The following is a 14,643-nucleotide window of genomic DNA, read 5'->3' on the forward strand; positions in this document are numbered from 1 at the left end:
CGAAACTTGCTGTTGTTGTTGTTGTTGTAGCGATAAGGTTGCTCCCCGAAGGCTTTGGGGAGTGTTATCGATGTGATGGTCCTTTGCCGGCTACAGATCCGGTACGCTCCGGTACCATAGCACCATTAAGGTGCTAGCCCGACCATCTCGGGAACGATTTATGTGGCCACATTAAATCTTCATGCCATTCCCTCCCTCCCCACCCCCAAGTTCCAAGAGGAGCTTGGGATCGCCAGAGCCTCGTCTGTTAGTGAAACAGGATTCGCCGCGAATAGGTGAGGTTGACAATTGGGTTTGGAGAAGCTATATATTGCGCTAGCAACCTGAAGGGTTGCGCTACACAGCCCCTTCAATCTGGTATTTTAGTCGCCTCTTACGATAGGCAAACCTACCGCGGGTATATTCTGATCCCCTAACCCGCTGGGGGAAGCGAAACTTGCTCATATTGCTTTATACAATTGTTTTGATATTGATATTAGAGAAAAATTGCAAAGTTAACATACGGCGATGGTTACTACGACATGTTTCTGAATTCCAATTCGTCATCAGCTAGCTTTTCGGGAGCTGAACTCGAATCTCCAACAATCATACTAGTGTAAAGGCAGATGCCTTTAACCACTCAACCGTATGAATGCCCCGCTGCTAGCTTTGCAATTGGTCTCTAAGTGTTGCCTTTTTGTTGCTATTTCTTTTATTCACCATTTAGGTACATACCGATTCTGTATGCAATTTAATCCTAATGGTGTGGAATTTTTAGGCGCGCTTGAAAGTTTAGTAACATTGCATTTCAGTATTACTTTTGTTAGCAGAACTTCCGCTGTTACCTATTGTATCAATATTATCATCTGTATTTAATTGGTGAGACTTGCTCATATTGCTTTATATAATTCTTTTGTTTTTTATATTAGAGAAAAATTACAAAGTTTACAAACGGTGATGTTTACTAGGACATGTTTCTTAATTTCACTTCTGCATCAGCTATCTTTTCGGGAGATGAGTATTGAACTCAAACCTCCAACATTCATACTAAAGTAAAGGCAGATGCCTTTAACCACTCAGTCATATGAATGCCCCACTTTTTGCTTTGCAATTGGTCTCTAAGTGTTGCCTTTTTGTTGCTATTCCTTTTATTCATCATTTAAGTACATACTGATTCTGTATGCAATTTAATTATAATGGTGTGGTATTTTTTAGGCGCGCTTGAAAGCTTAGTAAGAATTTTACCATCGCCGTTTGTATGTAACCTTTGCAATTTTTCTCTAATATCAATAATAGATTTTTATAATATTATAGTAAGTTTACAACAATTGATGAGGTAAAAACCTACTTAAACTAATATTTACGAACTAATTATACTATACACATATTGTAACGAATTTTGGGAAATTCCCGCTTATTTGAAACTTTCTGCTAACGTTCGAATCGCTAAACTGTCGAATAAATAACTCTAATATTATGTATTGCAAAATGGTCTTTATTAGACTACTATGTGGTAGTACAATTAAAAAAAAAATAAATAAATGTAAGGCGCGATAACCTCCGAAGAGATCTGAGGCCGAGCTTCTCTTCCAATTTGCGTCGTGCTCCTCTTGATTTTTCCCTACAAATTGGCCGGACGGGACCTACATGTTTTATGCCGACTCCGAACGACATCTGCAAGGCAGATGAGTTTTCACTGAGAGCTTTTCATGGCAGAAATACAATCGGAGCGCTTGCCAGACACTACCGAGGGGCGACCCCGCTTAGAAAAATTTTCTTCTAATTGAAAAATCTTATTTCTAAAATTTTGATGTTGCTTTGCCCGGTAGTACAATTATGCTTCACAATTATACGTCACTTCGCAACTAATAGTAATTTTGCGAACAGTTGTACATGTATATTTGTAGTTTATAGCCATATGCGTGTGTATGTGTGAGTAACTACTTCGGCTGATGACTACATCTGTGTGTGTGAGACAGCTCTTCGTCGCCTTCTGCATAAGTGTTGCTGGCTTTAATGCGTACATGTACATAAGAGTGGCTGCTTCATGTTTTTGTTGTTGTGTGATTATTTACAAACAGCTTAGTGATTCTATTATTCGTCACTATATATACACAGTTCCCTAGGAACTGAAACCTAACCAAAAACGGAATAAGTTGTGTGGAAATGCAACTTAAGCACAAATAAATCGTAGGAATAATTTGTGTGCAGGTAAAGGCTTGTGGTGAGCATTTAGTCGGCTTTAAACTGAAATATAAAAAGCTTCAAGTTACGTGACAGCGTACGTAGTAGACTCTCGTAGCGCGAATAAGAATATAAAAATAAATAAATGTAAGGCGTGATAACCTCCGAAGATATCTAAGTCCGAGCTTCTCTTCCAATTTGCGTCGTGATACTATTTTTTTCCTACAAATTTGCGGGATGGGACCTACTGGTTTAATGCCGACTCCGAACGGCATCTGCAAGACAGATGAGTTTTCACTGAGAGCTTTTCATGGCAGAAATACACTCGGAGTGCTTGCCAAACACGACTCAGTATATATGTATGTACAAGTTAATCAATATGTATGTAAGAATCAGTGAATCTCAGGCCATACCAAAACGAGCCAAAATATATGTATGTACAAATGAATGAATCTCAAGGCATGCTACACCATCCGCCTTTGAAAGAATAGTCATATATAATTTGTGAACCAATTATGCATGGCTATTCGAGTGACGCAGTTAACTTTTGAATCTGTATATGCGTACATTGTTATTTTTTTATTCATTTGGCGTGTGCCAGTCTTTTATGACATAATTGTAACTTGATTTCAAAGAAGGTTTCTATTTGTTTATGCACTCTTTATGTTCTCTTTGATTTATTTCCATTTGTGTTTTTTTTTTATGTGTACATATTATGTTGTGAGTACTTAATGGAGATTATGAGTGGAGTGAAATGCTTTTGTTTATAAAAGTGTTCACTATTGTAATTTGGTTTTCTAGTTAAACTATTTTACTGTTAAATTTTTACTAGTTTAAGCCTATTTTTTATGAATCATTAGTTCCTTATCTTTATTTGTGCTATCGCTACTTTCTATTTTATGATGAATTAGCGTACAATTGTTTTTTTATCAATAATTTTTATCTATAGGTCCCTTTATATTTACTATCTAGCTTATGACCTCTCTAAAAGGCGAGGTTTTCCTAGACGAAACAGGTCAAACTAATATTTATATTTATTTCTTTAACGTGATATTTCCTACAAATAATAAAGATAAATTATTTAGATATCCTTACTTTAACTATTTCTATTAAATAAAGGAAGCTTTTTCATTGTTATGTGGTTTCATTTTGGTTCTATTATTATTCTCTTATTATAGAATGTTACAATTAATTGTATGTGAATCCTGTGATCCTGCTTGAGATGTTTAGCAGACTGCTTCTTAAATAGCAGTCTGCTTATTATCAAGCAGGTCTGGTAGGATCGCCATATAGTAAGTGTACAACCGTTGGTGAGGTAAAAACTGAATTGAATTCTTTATTGAAAAGTTGCTTCTTTTATACAAAATTCTCTATATGCTAAAATACCTACTTACACTAATACTTACGAACTAAATATATATTCAGTTCCCTAGGAACTGCAATCTAAGCAAAAACGGAATAAGTTGTGGGAAATGCAACTTAAGCATAAGGCATGCTACAATTATTTACTTACTTAATTGACGCTTAACCGTCTAAACGGTTATGGCCGTCCAACAAGGCGCGCCAGTCGCTCCTTCGCTCCGCCAACCGGCGCCAATTGGTCACACCAAGGGAGTTTAAATCGTTTTCCACCTGGTCCTTCCAACGGAGTGGGGGCCGCCCTCTACCTCTGCTTCCATAGGCGGGTTCCGATGGAAACACTTTCTTGGCCGGAGCATCATCTTTCATTCGCATAACATGGCCTAGCCAGCGCAGCCGCTGCGTTTTAATTCGCTGGACAATGTTGATGTCTGCGTATAGCTCGTACAGCTCGTCATTAAATCTTCTTCGGTACTCGCCATCGCCAACGCGTAGATGTCCATAAATCTTTCGAAGAACTTTTCTCTCGAACACTCCCAAAGCCGCTTCATCTGCTGTTGTCATGGTCCATGCTTCTGCCCCATATAGCAGGACGGGTACGATAAGTGACTTGTAGAGTATGATTTTCGTTCGCCGAGAGAGGACTTTACTTTTCAATTGCCTACCTAGTCCAAAGTAGCATTTATTGGCAAGATTGATTATTCGCTGGATTTCAGTGCTGATGTTGTTGCTATTGTTGATGTTGGTTCCCAAATAAACGAAGTCTTTTACTATTTCGAAATTATGGCTGCCAACAGTAGCGTGGTTGCCAAGGCGCATATGCGCTGACTCTTTGCTCGATGACAGCAGGTACTTCGTTTTGTCCTCATTCACCATCAAACCCATCTTTACCGCTTCTTTTTCCAGTTTGGGGTAAGCAGAGCTAATAGCGCGGGTGTTTAGGCCGATGATATCAATGTGGCATGCTACAATATAGAAGAAAGTTTCCATGCATAATAGATAGGTTATCTTGTTTTAAGAAAAATTATAAACAAATATCCCTGCCGCGAATCGCACCAATCGACCCCTCTTATAGACTTTTAATAGGCTTTACCTGTTCAACCGTTGGTTGTTCTGAGATAGTTGTTGCCTCCGATTATCACTTGTTCAGAAGTAAATATTAGATTTGTTGGGCGAAACTGCCGCCTTGTGGGGCTGCCACGCATTCCATCATAACTTGCAATATAGCTACATACGTACTTCTGTTATATAGGCACGAAAATGCAAAAAGTGATTTTTGTTCAAAAACAGTAGAAAAGAATATTTAAATTAAAATTTTTTTACCATGACGTAAACGTAAGGATTTTTCAAAAAGCAGCGGGCAAACTAATCAAAATTATAACATAAGATAAGAAAACGCTAGCTAGAGTTCGGTATAATATATGTTTTTTGTTCTCTTTCTAGTTACAACTATTTCCCGCCCATTTGACGGATTCGGCGTCCACATTTAATGTTGCTTTATTGCACTTGATCGGCCCCGTGAGGGAGTTATCTGTCGAAGGTATTCCTAGAGATAAAGTTATAGGTAAGACAATATCGACGTATTTACGTTCCTATGAATGAATCTATAATTTTCACTTTTCTCTATTTCAGGTTTTAATTCTCGTTTAATTGCCACAATGGATGGTAAGGACGCAAAGAAACGACAGAAATTGCATTATGAAAATAATAAAGGAATCGAATTTGTCCTCCAGAATGGAGGCTGGGTTTTTTCCACTCAAAACTTTGATCAATTGAAGCCAAATGAACAGAAAAGGAACCTGAATCAAGTTGCGAATACTTTAGCAGATACGCTATTCAGAACGGAAATAGTTGCCGAGTGTGAATGTGAAACTTTACATGGGCTTTATGCAAAGCACCAGTGTAACATTAAGTCGTCCAATTTTGTGCCAAATAAAAAAATTAAAGCGAACTAGTTTAAAGAAGTGTATATCCATCTCTTTCCATGCATACATTTCGAAGTTTGATTTCATTCTATTTTTTTGTAGTTAACATGTATTAAAAAAAACAGCAATATTTGTTTATTATTATTTATTTTGTTTAAAAAATTTGTGTTTATTAAATATAAAATAACTTTAAATGAGCAAATCTTCTTAATTTGTATATCAACGTAGTACCTGGGCGACCAAGCTAAGCTCTGACTTAAGTTAGTTTAGGTGATAGCTGCTCCGGAAGAGGAAACTAACTTGAACAGCATGAAGGTCTGTTGTAATACCACACAAAATAATGGTGATGTAAGCTATAACTACTAAGAGAATCGTTTCGTCGCAACGATATAATTTCGAATGAGACCGATCTCAACCTTGGATTAATCCTCCGGAGATCCAAGTGAGTCGCGACCGAAATACTCTCGCCTAGTTCTGGTAAAAGCTGATTAATCAAGCATAAAGTGATGCGGTGACTCCACCCCCTAATCCCCCATACAGCTGGAGCAGGATGGGGTTTCCAGTATATTGAAACGTACCGTATGAACTCCCATTTTACAGTGTCTTTTCAAAATCCCAATGACTACTGAAAGATGAGCCTTAGAACCCAATCCCGGCAGACCTCCAGCCATCCTCTTCCGTCCAGAATAATCTTGCTACCCTGTAAGAGGTGGTGTCCGCTCAAAGCTTGCTGAGCTGACTCGAGGCCCATCTAGGCAGGAGCAGATTAAAGGTGGCCAGCGTAATCCCAAAATCCCTACAGCCGTCTTCATCCGGTTGGTTCAATTGTACCGATGCCGGCTAAGAGATCCGCTTGACAATTTTCCGGGATATTACTATCGCCCGGGACTCACATAATGTTAATCTTAAGCCAAAAAGCCCATAGCCCGTATCACGAAACCTGACCAGGTCATCTGCGTAGGCAACCACCCGACAGCCACTGGCTTTCAGCTCCACAAAAAGTTCGTTGACTACTACAACCCAGAGCAGATGAGATAGAAAAACCCCGTGGCGTGCTCTGCACACCTTCCCTCGATTATGGCTCCACCTTACTGCGCCGCGACAGTTCTGCTGCAGAGAAATTTGTTAATGAATCCAACCACAGCCCATTCGACTCCTTAATTTAAGACATTGTTAAAAGCCTCCATATGCCTAGGAAGTCACCCAGAGCAATCTCTTTGTGTTCTAGGGACGCCTCTATTTCTTTTACAATCGAATGTAGCGCCATTTTCGTTGCGTTTACAATAGGCAAGCTGATATCCTAAGGTGATGCATGAGTGCTTCCGCCAGCTTTGGAACGTAGATGACTTTAACCGGATTCCAAGACTTTGGAATATAGTTAAGCCTGAGGCAGTTAGTGTAGTTTATGGCCAACCAGCGGCAGGAAATCCCTAAATATATTTGAAGTTGCGCAGGAATGAAAATGAATGTTCAATAGAAGCTTTAGGGATTCCTCGATACTCATCAATCAGCCCCCATTATCCTCCCCCAGATACCCTACAGGGGGAGGATTCCTTGAGAGTATTTTTCTAGGCCTCGCGGATTATTTGAAACCTTCCAAGTTTTAGCAAAATCATTTCCACGAATATCGCTTGGTTATCCGTACTTCATATTAACAAATCCTCTGACTCACCTTACCGAGGGTAGTTCACTCGTCCTGACTCTATTACAGAGCCGCATACTGGACGTTTTAAGGTCGTCAAGAGAACAGACCACCAGGGCGTCTTCCCCTTCCTATATAAATTTTCATTGGAGAGGACAGATGAATAGCGGTATTTCTTGCCGAGGCGAAATCATCCACCAACCAGCTCTCTACTAACTGCGATGAGGTTCAGGACCTCCTCCCTTACCGGTGTAACAGAGAGTTTCCCATAAATAAAGACTGACCTCTGATAGTGTTATCCCAGCAGCGGTCGCATTGGCACCCACAACCACGATAACACTTTCCGCCTTGCTTCGGCGGTGATTGCACCAAGTAGATCATATGGTGGTAACGTTACATCCCTGTGGGGCATATACGCTGATACCACCCTCAATCTATTGCTTCCTCGCTCGAGGCAAACTGTAGTCATATCATCATTGCTGAAATCAGAGAGGGTAAAAGCTTCAATCGCCTTTTTAACAAGCTTACAATATCTAGGCCTACCTGCCTCTCCATGCACCAAGGTTTGAATTTTTTTGTCCTTAATCCATAAATCTTTCCGCCGGTACTGCTCAGCCACGGCTCCTGGACAAGGACAATATCCACTCCACCGTGTTAAGGGCAGAGCAGCAAATTAGCGGAAGCAGTCATAAGGTCTATTAATAAACGTTGGAAAGGTCTTTCTTTTATGCGCTGTTTCCCTATTTTGTTTCCTTTGCAGGTTTCGCCATGTCCAGCCGCTGGCTAGTTATTGAAATGCGTTCGCTTATATTTATATGTAACAAATATTTTGTAGAAGGCTTGGTATGTCGTAATTGTGCGGGAGTGATCATGCATCTTTAAATGCTTCCGCTACCTTCAATGACCCCCATGGCTAACATTCGCTCTAGTTCGCCATATATGGGCTATTGGACAGATGGTGATTTGGAGTAATGTCTTTGTTTGACAGGAGGGTCCTCGTTCGTTACCTCGATCACGTGTTCTTCGAGATTTGTTTTTCCTAACCCTAATATATCAAATAAGGGAAATCTGGATTTGACGTGCTCTAAGATTACGCCCAAAGTCAGGGGACAAATCGCGGGCAACGGCGTCAAAGCTCAGGTGTTCTTTCTAATTTTCTAACAGAATATTTGTTTCCTCATATTAGATTTCCTCTAATGTAAACTTTCTCTTTACCTAACTTTACGTTCTCACACATTTCCTCTGTATTTTCCCTCTTTCATAACTTTACTGACTTAGTGCTTCTCCTTCTCAGGTCGTCTCAGCCGTCTCGAAGTGGGTGAGTAGTTTGGTCTTCAGTCAGGAGTACTCGAAATCTGGCTCATCTGCACGATTCCCCAGGATTTGCCAGTACCACTTTAAGGCGTTGGAAATCTGTGAGTAACTGGTGATACGAAATATTGTATTGTTTCTTTGTCCTCTTTTTTCGAAAAATAGAACTGTCACTCTGGTTTGCTCCGGACTTCTCTTGCCTCGTTGCAGGAGTTGACGACATAGCTGGCGTGTTTCTTCTTATTGCGGCCGATGTTTCCATTTCCGCCATTTTATTGCTCAGGCTCGTGACATTTTCCTTCATCAGTTGGACCTCGTTCATAGCATGTGCGACCATGCCGTTCTACTGGACAATCGCCATCAATCGTATCAGCTGTTCGACAGCGGTCGGTGGAGAACTTGGTCCTACACCATAACCCGTAGAACCGCCTGATCAATCGTCGTTGATCGGCATCCCTGCTACGTCCGTTGCAGACCTTAGTGCTACTGCTCCTTGCTGATCCTCTTTTATCGACATCTTCATTAACTCCTCAAACTTTTAGAAACTCAAGGTGCTGTCAAAGGTATTGATAGCAGTGTTGCCAGAACTTTTTAGGTAAAAAGGCCAGATGGACAAAAAAAGCGAAATAAAAATGTATAAGACTAAGAAAAACTAAAAGCTTGAAGCAACTTTTCAAGCGTTTTATTCATTTTTTCATAAAAAACACAACAGAATGAACATTTCATATCTCTCATAGGGAATAAAAAGTAATGTTTACTTCAATTTAATAAAAATAAATAAAACAAGTAAGGAAGGTTAAGTTCGGGTGTAACCGAACATTACATTCTCAGTTGAGAGCTATGGTGACAACATAAGGGAAAATAACCATGTAGGAAAATGAACCGAGGGTAATCCTGGAATGTGTTTGTATGACATGTGTATCAAATGAAAGGTATTAAAGAGTATTTTATGAGGCAGTGGGCCAAGTTTTATAGGATATCGCCATAAAGGTGGATCAGGGTTGACTCTAGAATTTGTTCGTACAATATGGGTATCAAATGAAAGGTGTTAATGAGTATTTTAAAAGGGAGTGATCCTTAGTTCCATAGGTGGACGCCGTTTCGAGATATCGCCACAAAGGTCGACCAGGGGTGACCCTAGAATTTGTTTGTACGATATGGGTATCAAATGAAAGGGGTTAATTAACATTTTCAAAGAGAGTGGGCCTTAGTTCTATAGGTGGATCAGGGTTGACTCTAGAATTTGTTTGTACAATATGGGTATCAAATGAAAGGTGTTAATGAGTATTTTAAAAGAGAGTGATCCTTAGTTCCATAGGTGGACGCCGTTTCGAGATATCGCCATAAAGGTGGACCAGGGGTGACCCTAGAATTTGTTTGTACGATATGGGTATCAAATGAAAGGGGTTAATGAACATTTTAAAAGGGAGTGGGCCTTAGTTCTATAGGTGGCCGCCTTTTCGAGATACCGCCATAAAGGTGGACCAGGGGTGACTCTATAATGCGTTTGTACAATATGGGTATCAAACGAAAGGTGTTAATGAGTATTTCAAAAGGGCGTGGGGCTTAGTTCTATAGGTGGACGCCTTTTGGATATATAGCCATTAAGGTGGACCAGGGGTGACTCTAGAATGTGTTTGTACGATATTGGTATCAAACTAAAGGTATTAATGAGGGTTTTAAAAGGGAGCGGTGGTAGTTCTATAGGTGGTCGCCTTTTCGAGATATCGGCATAAAGGTGGACCAGGGGTGCCTCTAGAATGCGTTTGTACAATATGGGTATCAAACGAAAGGTGTTAACGAGTATTTTCAAAGGGCGTGGGCTTAGTTCTATAGGTTAACGCCTTTTCGAGATATCGCCATAAAGGTGGACCGGGGGTGACTCTAGAATGTGTTTGTACGATATGGGTATCAAATTAAAGGTATTAATGAGGGTTTTAAAAGGGAGTGGTGGTAGTTGTATAGGTGGTCGCCTTTCGGGATATCGGCATAAAGGTGGACCAGGGGTGACTCTAGAATGCTTTTGTACACTATGGCTATCAAACGAAAAGTGTTAATGAGTATATCAAAGAGAGTGGGCCTTAGTTTTATAGGTGGACGCCTTTTCGAGATATCGCCATAAAGGTGGACCAGGGGTGACTCTAGAATGTGTTTGTACAATATGGGTATCAAACGAAAGGTGTTAACGAGTATTTTAAAAGGGCGTGGGGCTTAGTTCTATATGTGGACGCCTTTTCGAGATATCGCCATAAAGGTGGACCAGGGGTGACTCTAGAATGTGTTTGTACGATATGGGTATCAAATTAAAGGTATTAATGAGTGTTTTAAAAGGGAGTGGTGGTAGTTGTATAGGTGGTCGCCTTTTCGGGATATCGGCATAAAGGTGGACCAGGGGTCACTCTAGAATGAGTTTGTACAATATGGCTATCAAACGAAAAGTGTTAATGAGTATTTCAAAGAGAGTGGGCCTTAGTTCTAAAGGTGGACGCCTTGTCGAGATATCGCCATAAAGGTGGACCAGGGGTGACTCTAGAATGTGTTTGTACGATATGGGTATCAAATTGAAGGTATTAATGAGGGTTTTAAAAGGGAGTGTTGGTAGTTGTATAGGTGGTCGCCTTTTCGAGATATCGGCATAAAGGTGGACCAGGGGTGACTTTAGAATTTGTTTGTACGATATGGGTATCATAAAAAAGGTGTTAATGAGTATTTATAGGTGGATGCCGTTTCGAGATATCGCCATAAAGGTGGACCAGGGGTTACCCTAGAATTTGTTTGTACGATATGGGTATCAAATGAAAGGGGTCAATGAGCATTTTAAAAGGGTGTGGGCCTTAGTTCTATAGATGGACGCCTTTTCGAGATATCGCCATAAAGGTGGACCCGGGGTGACTCTAAAATGCGTTTGTACAATATGGGTATCAAACGAAAGGTGTTAATGAGTATTTCAAAAAGCGTGGGGCTTAGTTCTATAGGTGGACGCCTTTTCGAGATATCGCCATAAAGGTGGACCAGGGGTGACTCTAGAATTTGTTTGTACGATATCGGTATCAAATTAAAGGTATTAATGAGGGTTTTAAAAGGGAGTGGTGGTAATTGTATAGGTGGTCGCCTTTTCGAGATATCGCCATAAAGGTGGACAAGGGGTGACTCTAGACTTTGTTTGTACGATATGGGTATCAAATGAAAGGTGTTTATGAGTCTTTTTAAAAGGGAGTGGGCCTTAGTTCTATAGGTGGTCGACTTTTCGAGATATCGCCATAAAGGTGGACCGGGGTGACTCTAGAATATGTTTGTACGATATGGGTATCAAATGAAAGGTGTTAATGAGTATTTTAAAAGGGCGTGGGGCTTAGTTCTATATGTGGACGCTTTTCCGATATATCGCCATAAAGGTGACCAGGGGTGACTCTAGAATGGGTTTGTACGATACGGGTATCAAATTAAAGGTATTAGTGAGGGTTTTAAAAGGGAGTGTTGGTAGTTGTATAGGTGGTCGCCTTTTCGAGATATCGCCATAAAGGTGGACCAGGGGTGACTCTAGACTTTGTTTGTACGATATGGGTATCAAATAAAAGGTGTTAATGAGTCTTTTTAAAATGGAGTGGTCCTTAGTTCTATAGGTGGTCGACTTTTCCAGATATCGCCATAAAGGTGGACCAGGGGTGACTCTAGAATATGTTTGTACAACATGGGTATCAAACGAAAGATGTTAATGAGTATTTTAAAAGGGCGTGGGGCTTAGTTCTATATGTGGACGCTTTTTCGATATATCGCCATAAAGGTGACCAGGGGTGATTCTAGACTTTGTTTGTACGATATGGGTATCAAATAAAGGGTGTTAATGATTATTTTAAAAGGGAGTGGGCCTTAGTTCTATAGGTGGACGCCTTTTCGAGATATCGCCATAAAGGTGGACCCGGGGTGACTCTAGAATGCGTTTGTACAATATGGGTATCAAACGAAAGGTGTTAATGAGTATTTCATAAGAACTTGGGGCTTATTTCTATAGGTGGACGCCTTTTCGAGATATCGCCATAAAGGTGGACCAGGGGTGACTCTAGAATGTGTTTGTAGGATATCGGTATCAAATTAAAGGTATTAATGAGGGTTTTAAAAGGGAGTGGTGGTTGTTGTATAGGTGGTCGCTTTTTCGAGATATCGCCATAAAGGTGGACCAGGGGTGACTCTAGACTTTGTTTGTACGATATGGGTATCAAATGAAAGGTGTTAATGAGTCTTTTTACAAGGGAGTGGGCCTTAGTTCTATAGATGGTCGACTTTTCGAGATATCGCCATAAAGTGGACCAGGGGTGACTCTAGAATATGTTTGTACGATATGGGTATCAAATGAAAGGTGTGAATGAGTATTTTAAAAGGGCGTGGGGCTTAGTTCTATAGGTGAACGCCTTTTCGATATATCGCCATAAAGATGACCAGGGGTGACTCTAGAATGGGTTTGTACGATATGGGTATCAAATTAAAGGTATTAATGAGGCTTTTAAAAGGGAGTGGTGGTAGTTGTATATGTGAAGGCGTTTTCCAGATATCGAACAAAATGTGGACCAGGGTGACCCAGAACATCATCTGTTGGGTACCGCTAAGTTATTTATATATATAATACCACGAACAGTATTCCTGCCAAGATTTCAAGGGTTTTTTATTTCGCCCTGCAGAACTTTTTCATTTCATTCTACTTAATATGGTAGGTGTCACACCCATTTTACAAAGTTTTTTCTAAAGTTATATTTTGCGTCAATAAAACAATCCAAATACCATGTTTCATCCCTTTTTTCGTATTTGGTATAGAATTATGGCATTTTTATCGTTTTTGGTAATTTTCAATATCGAAAAAGCGGGCGCGGTCGTAGTCGGATTTCGGCCATTTTTTATATCATTGTGAGTTCAGATAAGTACGTGAACTGAGTTTAGTAAAGATATATCGATTTTTGCTCAAGTTATTGTGTTAACGGCCGAGCGGAAGGACAGACGGTCGACTGTGTATAAAAACTGGGCGTGGTTTCAGCCCATTTCGCCCTTTTTCACAGAAATAAGTTATTGTCCCAGAATCTAAGCCCCTACCAAATTTCACAGGGATTGGTAAATTTTTGTTCGAATTATGGCATTAAAAGTATCCTAGACAAATTAAATGAAAAAGGGCGAAGCCACGCCCATTTTGAAAATGTCTCTTATTTTTGAATTTTGTTGCACCATATCATCAATGGAGTTGAATGTTGACATAATTTACTTGTATACTGTAAAGATATTAAATTTTTTGTTAAAATTTGACTTAAAAAAATTTTTTTTTAAAAGTGGGCGTGGTCGTTCTCCGCTTTTGCTAATTTTTATTAAGTATACATACAGTAATAGGAGTAACGTTCCTGCCAAATTTCATCATGATATCTTCAACGACTGCCAAATTACAGCTTGCAAAACTTTTAAATTACCTTCTTTTAAAAGTGGGCGGTGCCACGCCCATTGTCCAAAATTTTACTAATTGTCTATTCAGCGTCACCAGTTCAACTCACCTACCAAATTTCATCGCTTTATCCGTCTTTGGTAACGAATTATCGCACTTTTTCGGTTTTTCGAAATTTTCGATATCGAAAAAGTGGGCGTGGTTATAGTCCGATATTGTTTATTTTAAATAGCGATCTGAGAAGAGTTCTCAGGAACCTACATACCAAATTTCATCAAGATACCTCAAAACTTACTCAAGTTATCGTGTTAACGGTGGGACGGACGGACGGACGGACGGACATGGCTCAATCAAATTTTTTTTCGATCCTGATGATTTTGATATATGTAAGTCTATATCTATCTCGATTCCTTTATAACTGTACAACCAACCGTTATCCAATCAAATTTAATATACTCTGTGAGCTCTGCTCAACTTAGTATAATAATTAATATCGGCGGCCACCGTGGTGTGATGGTAGCGTTCTCCGCCTACCACACCGTATGCCCTGGGTTCGCGCCCCGGGCAAAGCAACATCAAAATTTTAGAAATAAGGTTTTTCAACTAGAAGAAAACTTTTCTAAGCGGGGTCGCCCCTGGGCAGTGTTTGGCAAGCGCTCCGGGTGTATTTCTGCCATGAAAAGCTCTCAGTGAAAACTTATCTGCCTTGCAGATGCCGTTCGGCGTCGGCATAAAACATGTAGGTCCCGTCCGGCTAATTTGTAGGGAAAATCAAGAGGAGCACGACGCAAATTGGAAGAGAAGCTCGGCCAGAGATCTCTTCG

The 14,643-nt window shown here is 40.1% G+C and overlaps 1 protein-coding gene across 2 annotated transcripts in view; it reads left to right on the top strand.

Moving 5' to 3' along the window:
• The window catches only part of LOC137234544 (apolipophorins-like), an 867,416-nt gene extending 861,767 nt beyond the window's left edge, over positions 1-5,649 (top strand). For both annotated transcript variants that reach the window (XM_067758005.1, XM_067758006.1), the window contains exons 6-7: positions 4,966-5,086; positions 5,155-5,649. In XM_067758005.1, coding sequence (XP_067614106.1) covers positions 4,966-5,086; positions 5,155-5,477 — 444 coding nt within the window. In that variant the 3' untranslated portion in view covers positions 5,478-5,649. The remainder of the gene's footprint in view (positions 1-4,965; positions 5,087-5,154) is intronic.
• Positions 5,650-14,643: the final 8,994 nt, after the last annotated feature.

Source organism: Eurosta solidaginis, chromosome X (genome assembly GCF_040869045.1).
Source record: "Eurosta solidaginis isolate ZX-2024a chromosome X, ASM4086904v1, whole genome shotgun sequence".
NCBI lineage: Eukaryota > Metazoa > Arthropoda > Insecta > Diptera > Tephritidae > Eurosta > Eurosta solidaginis.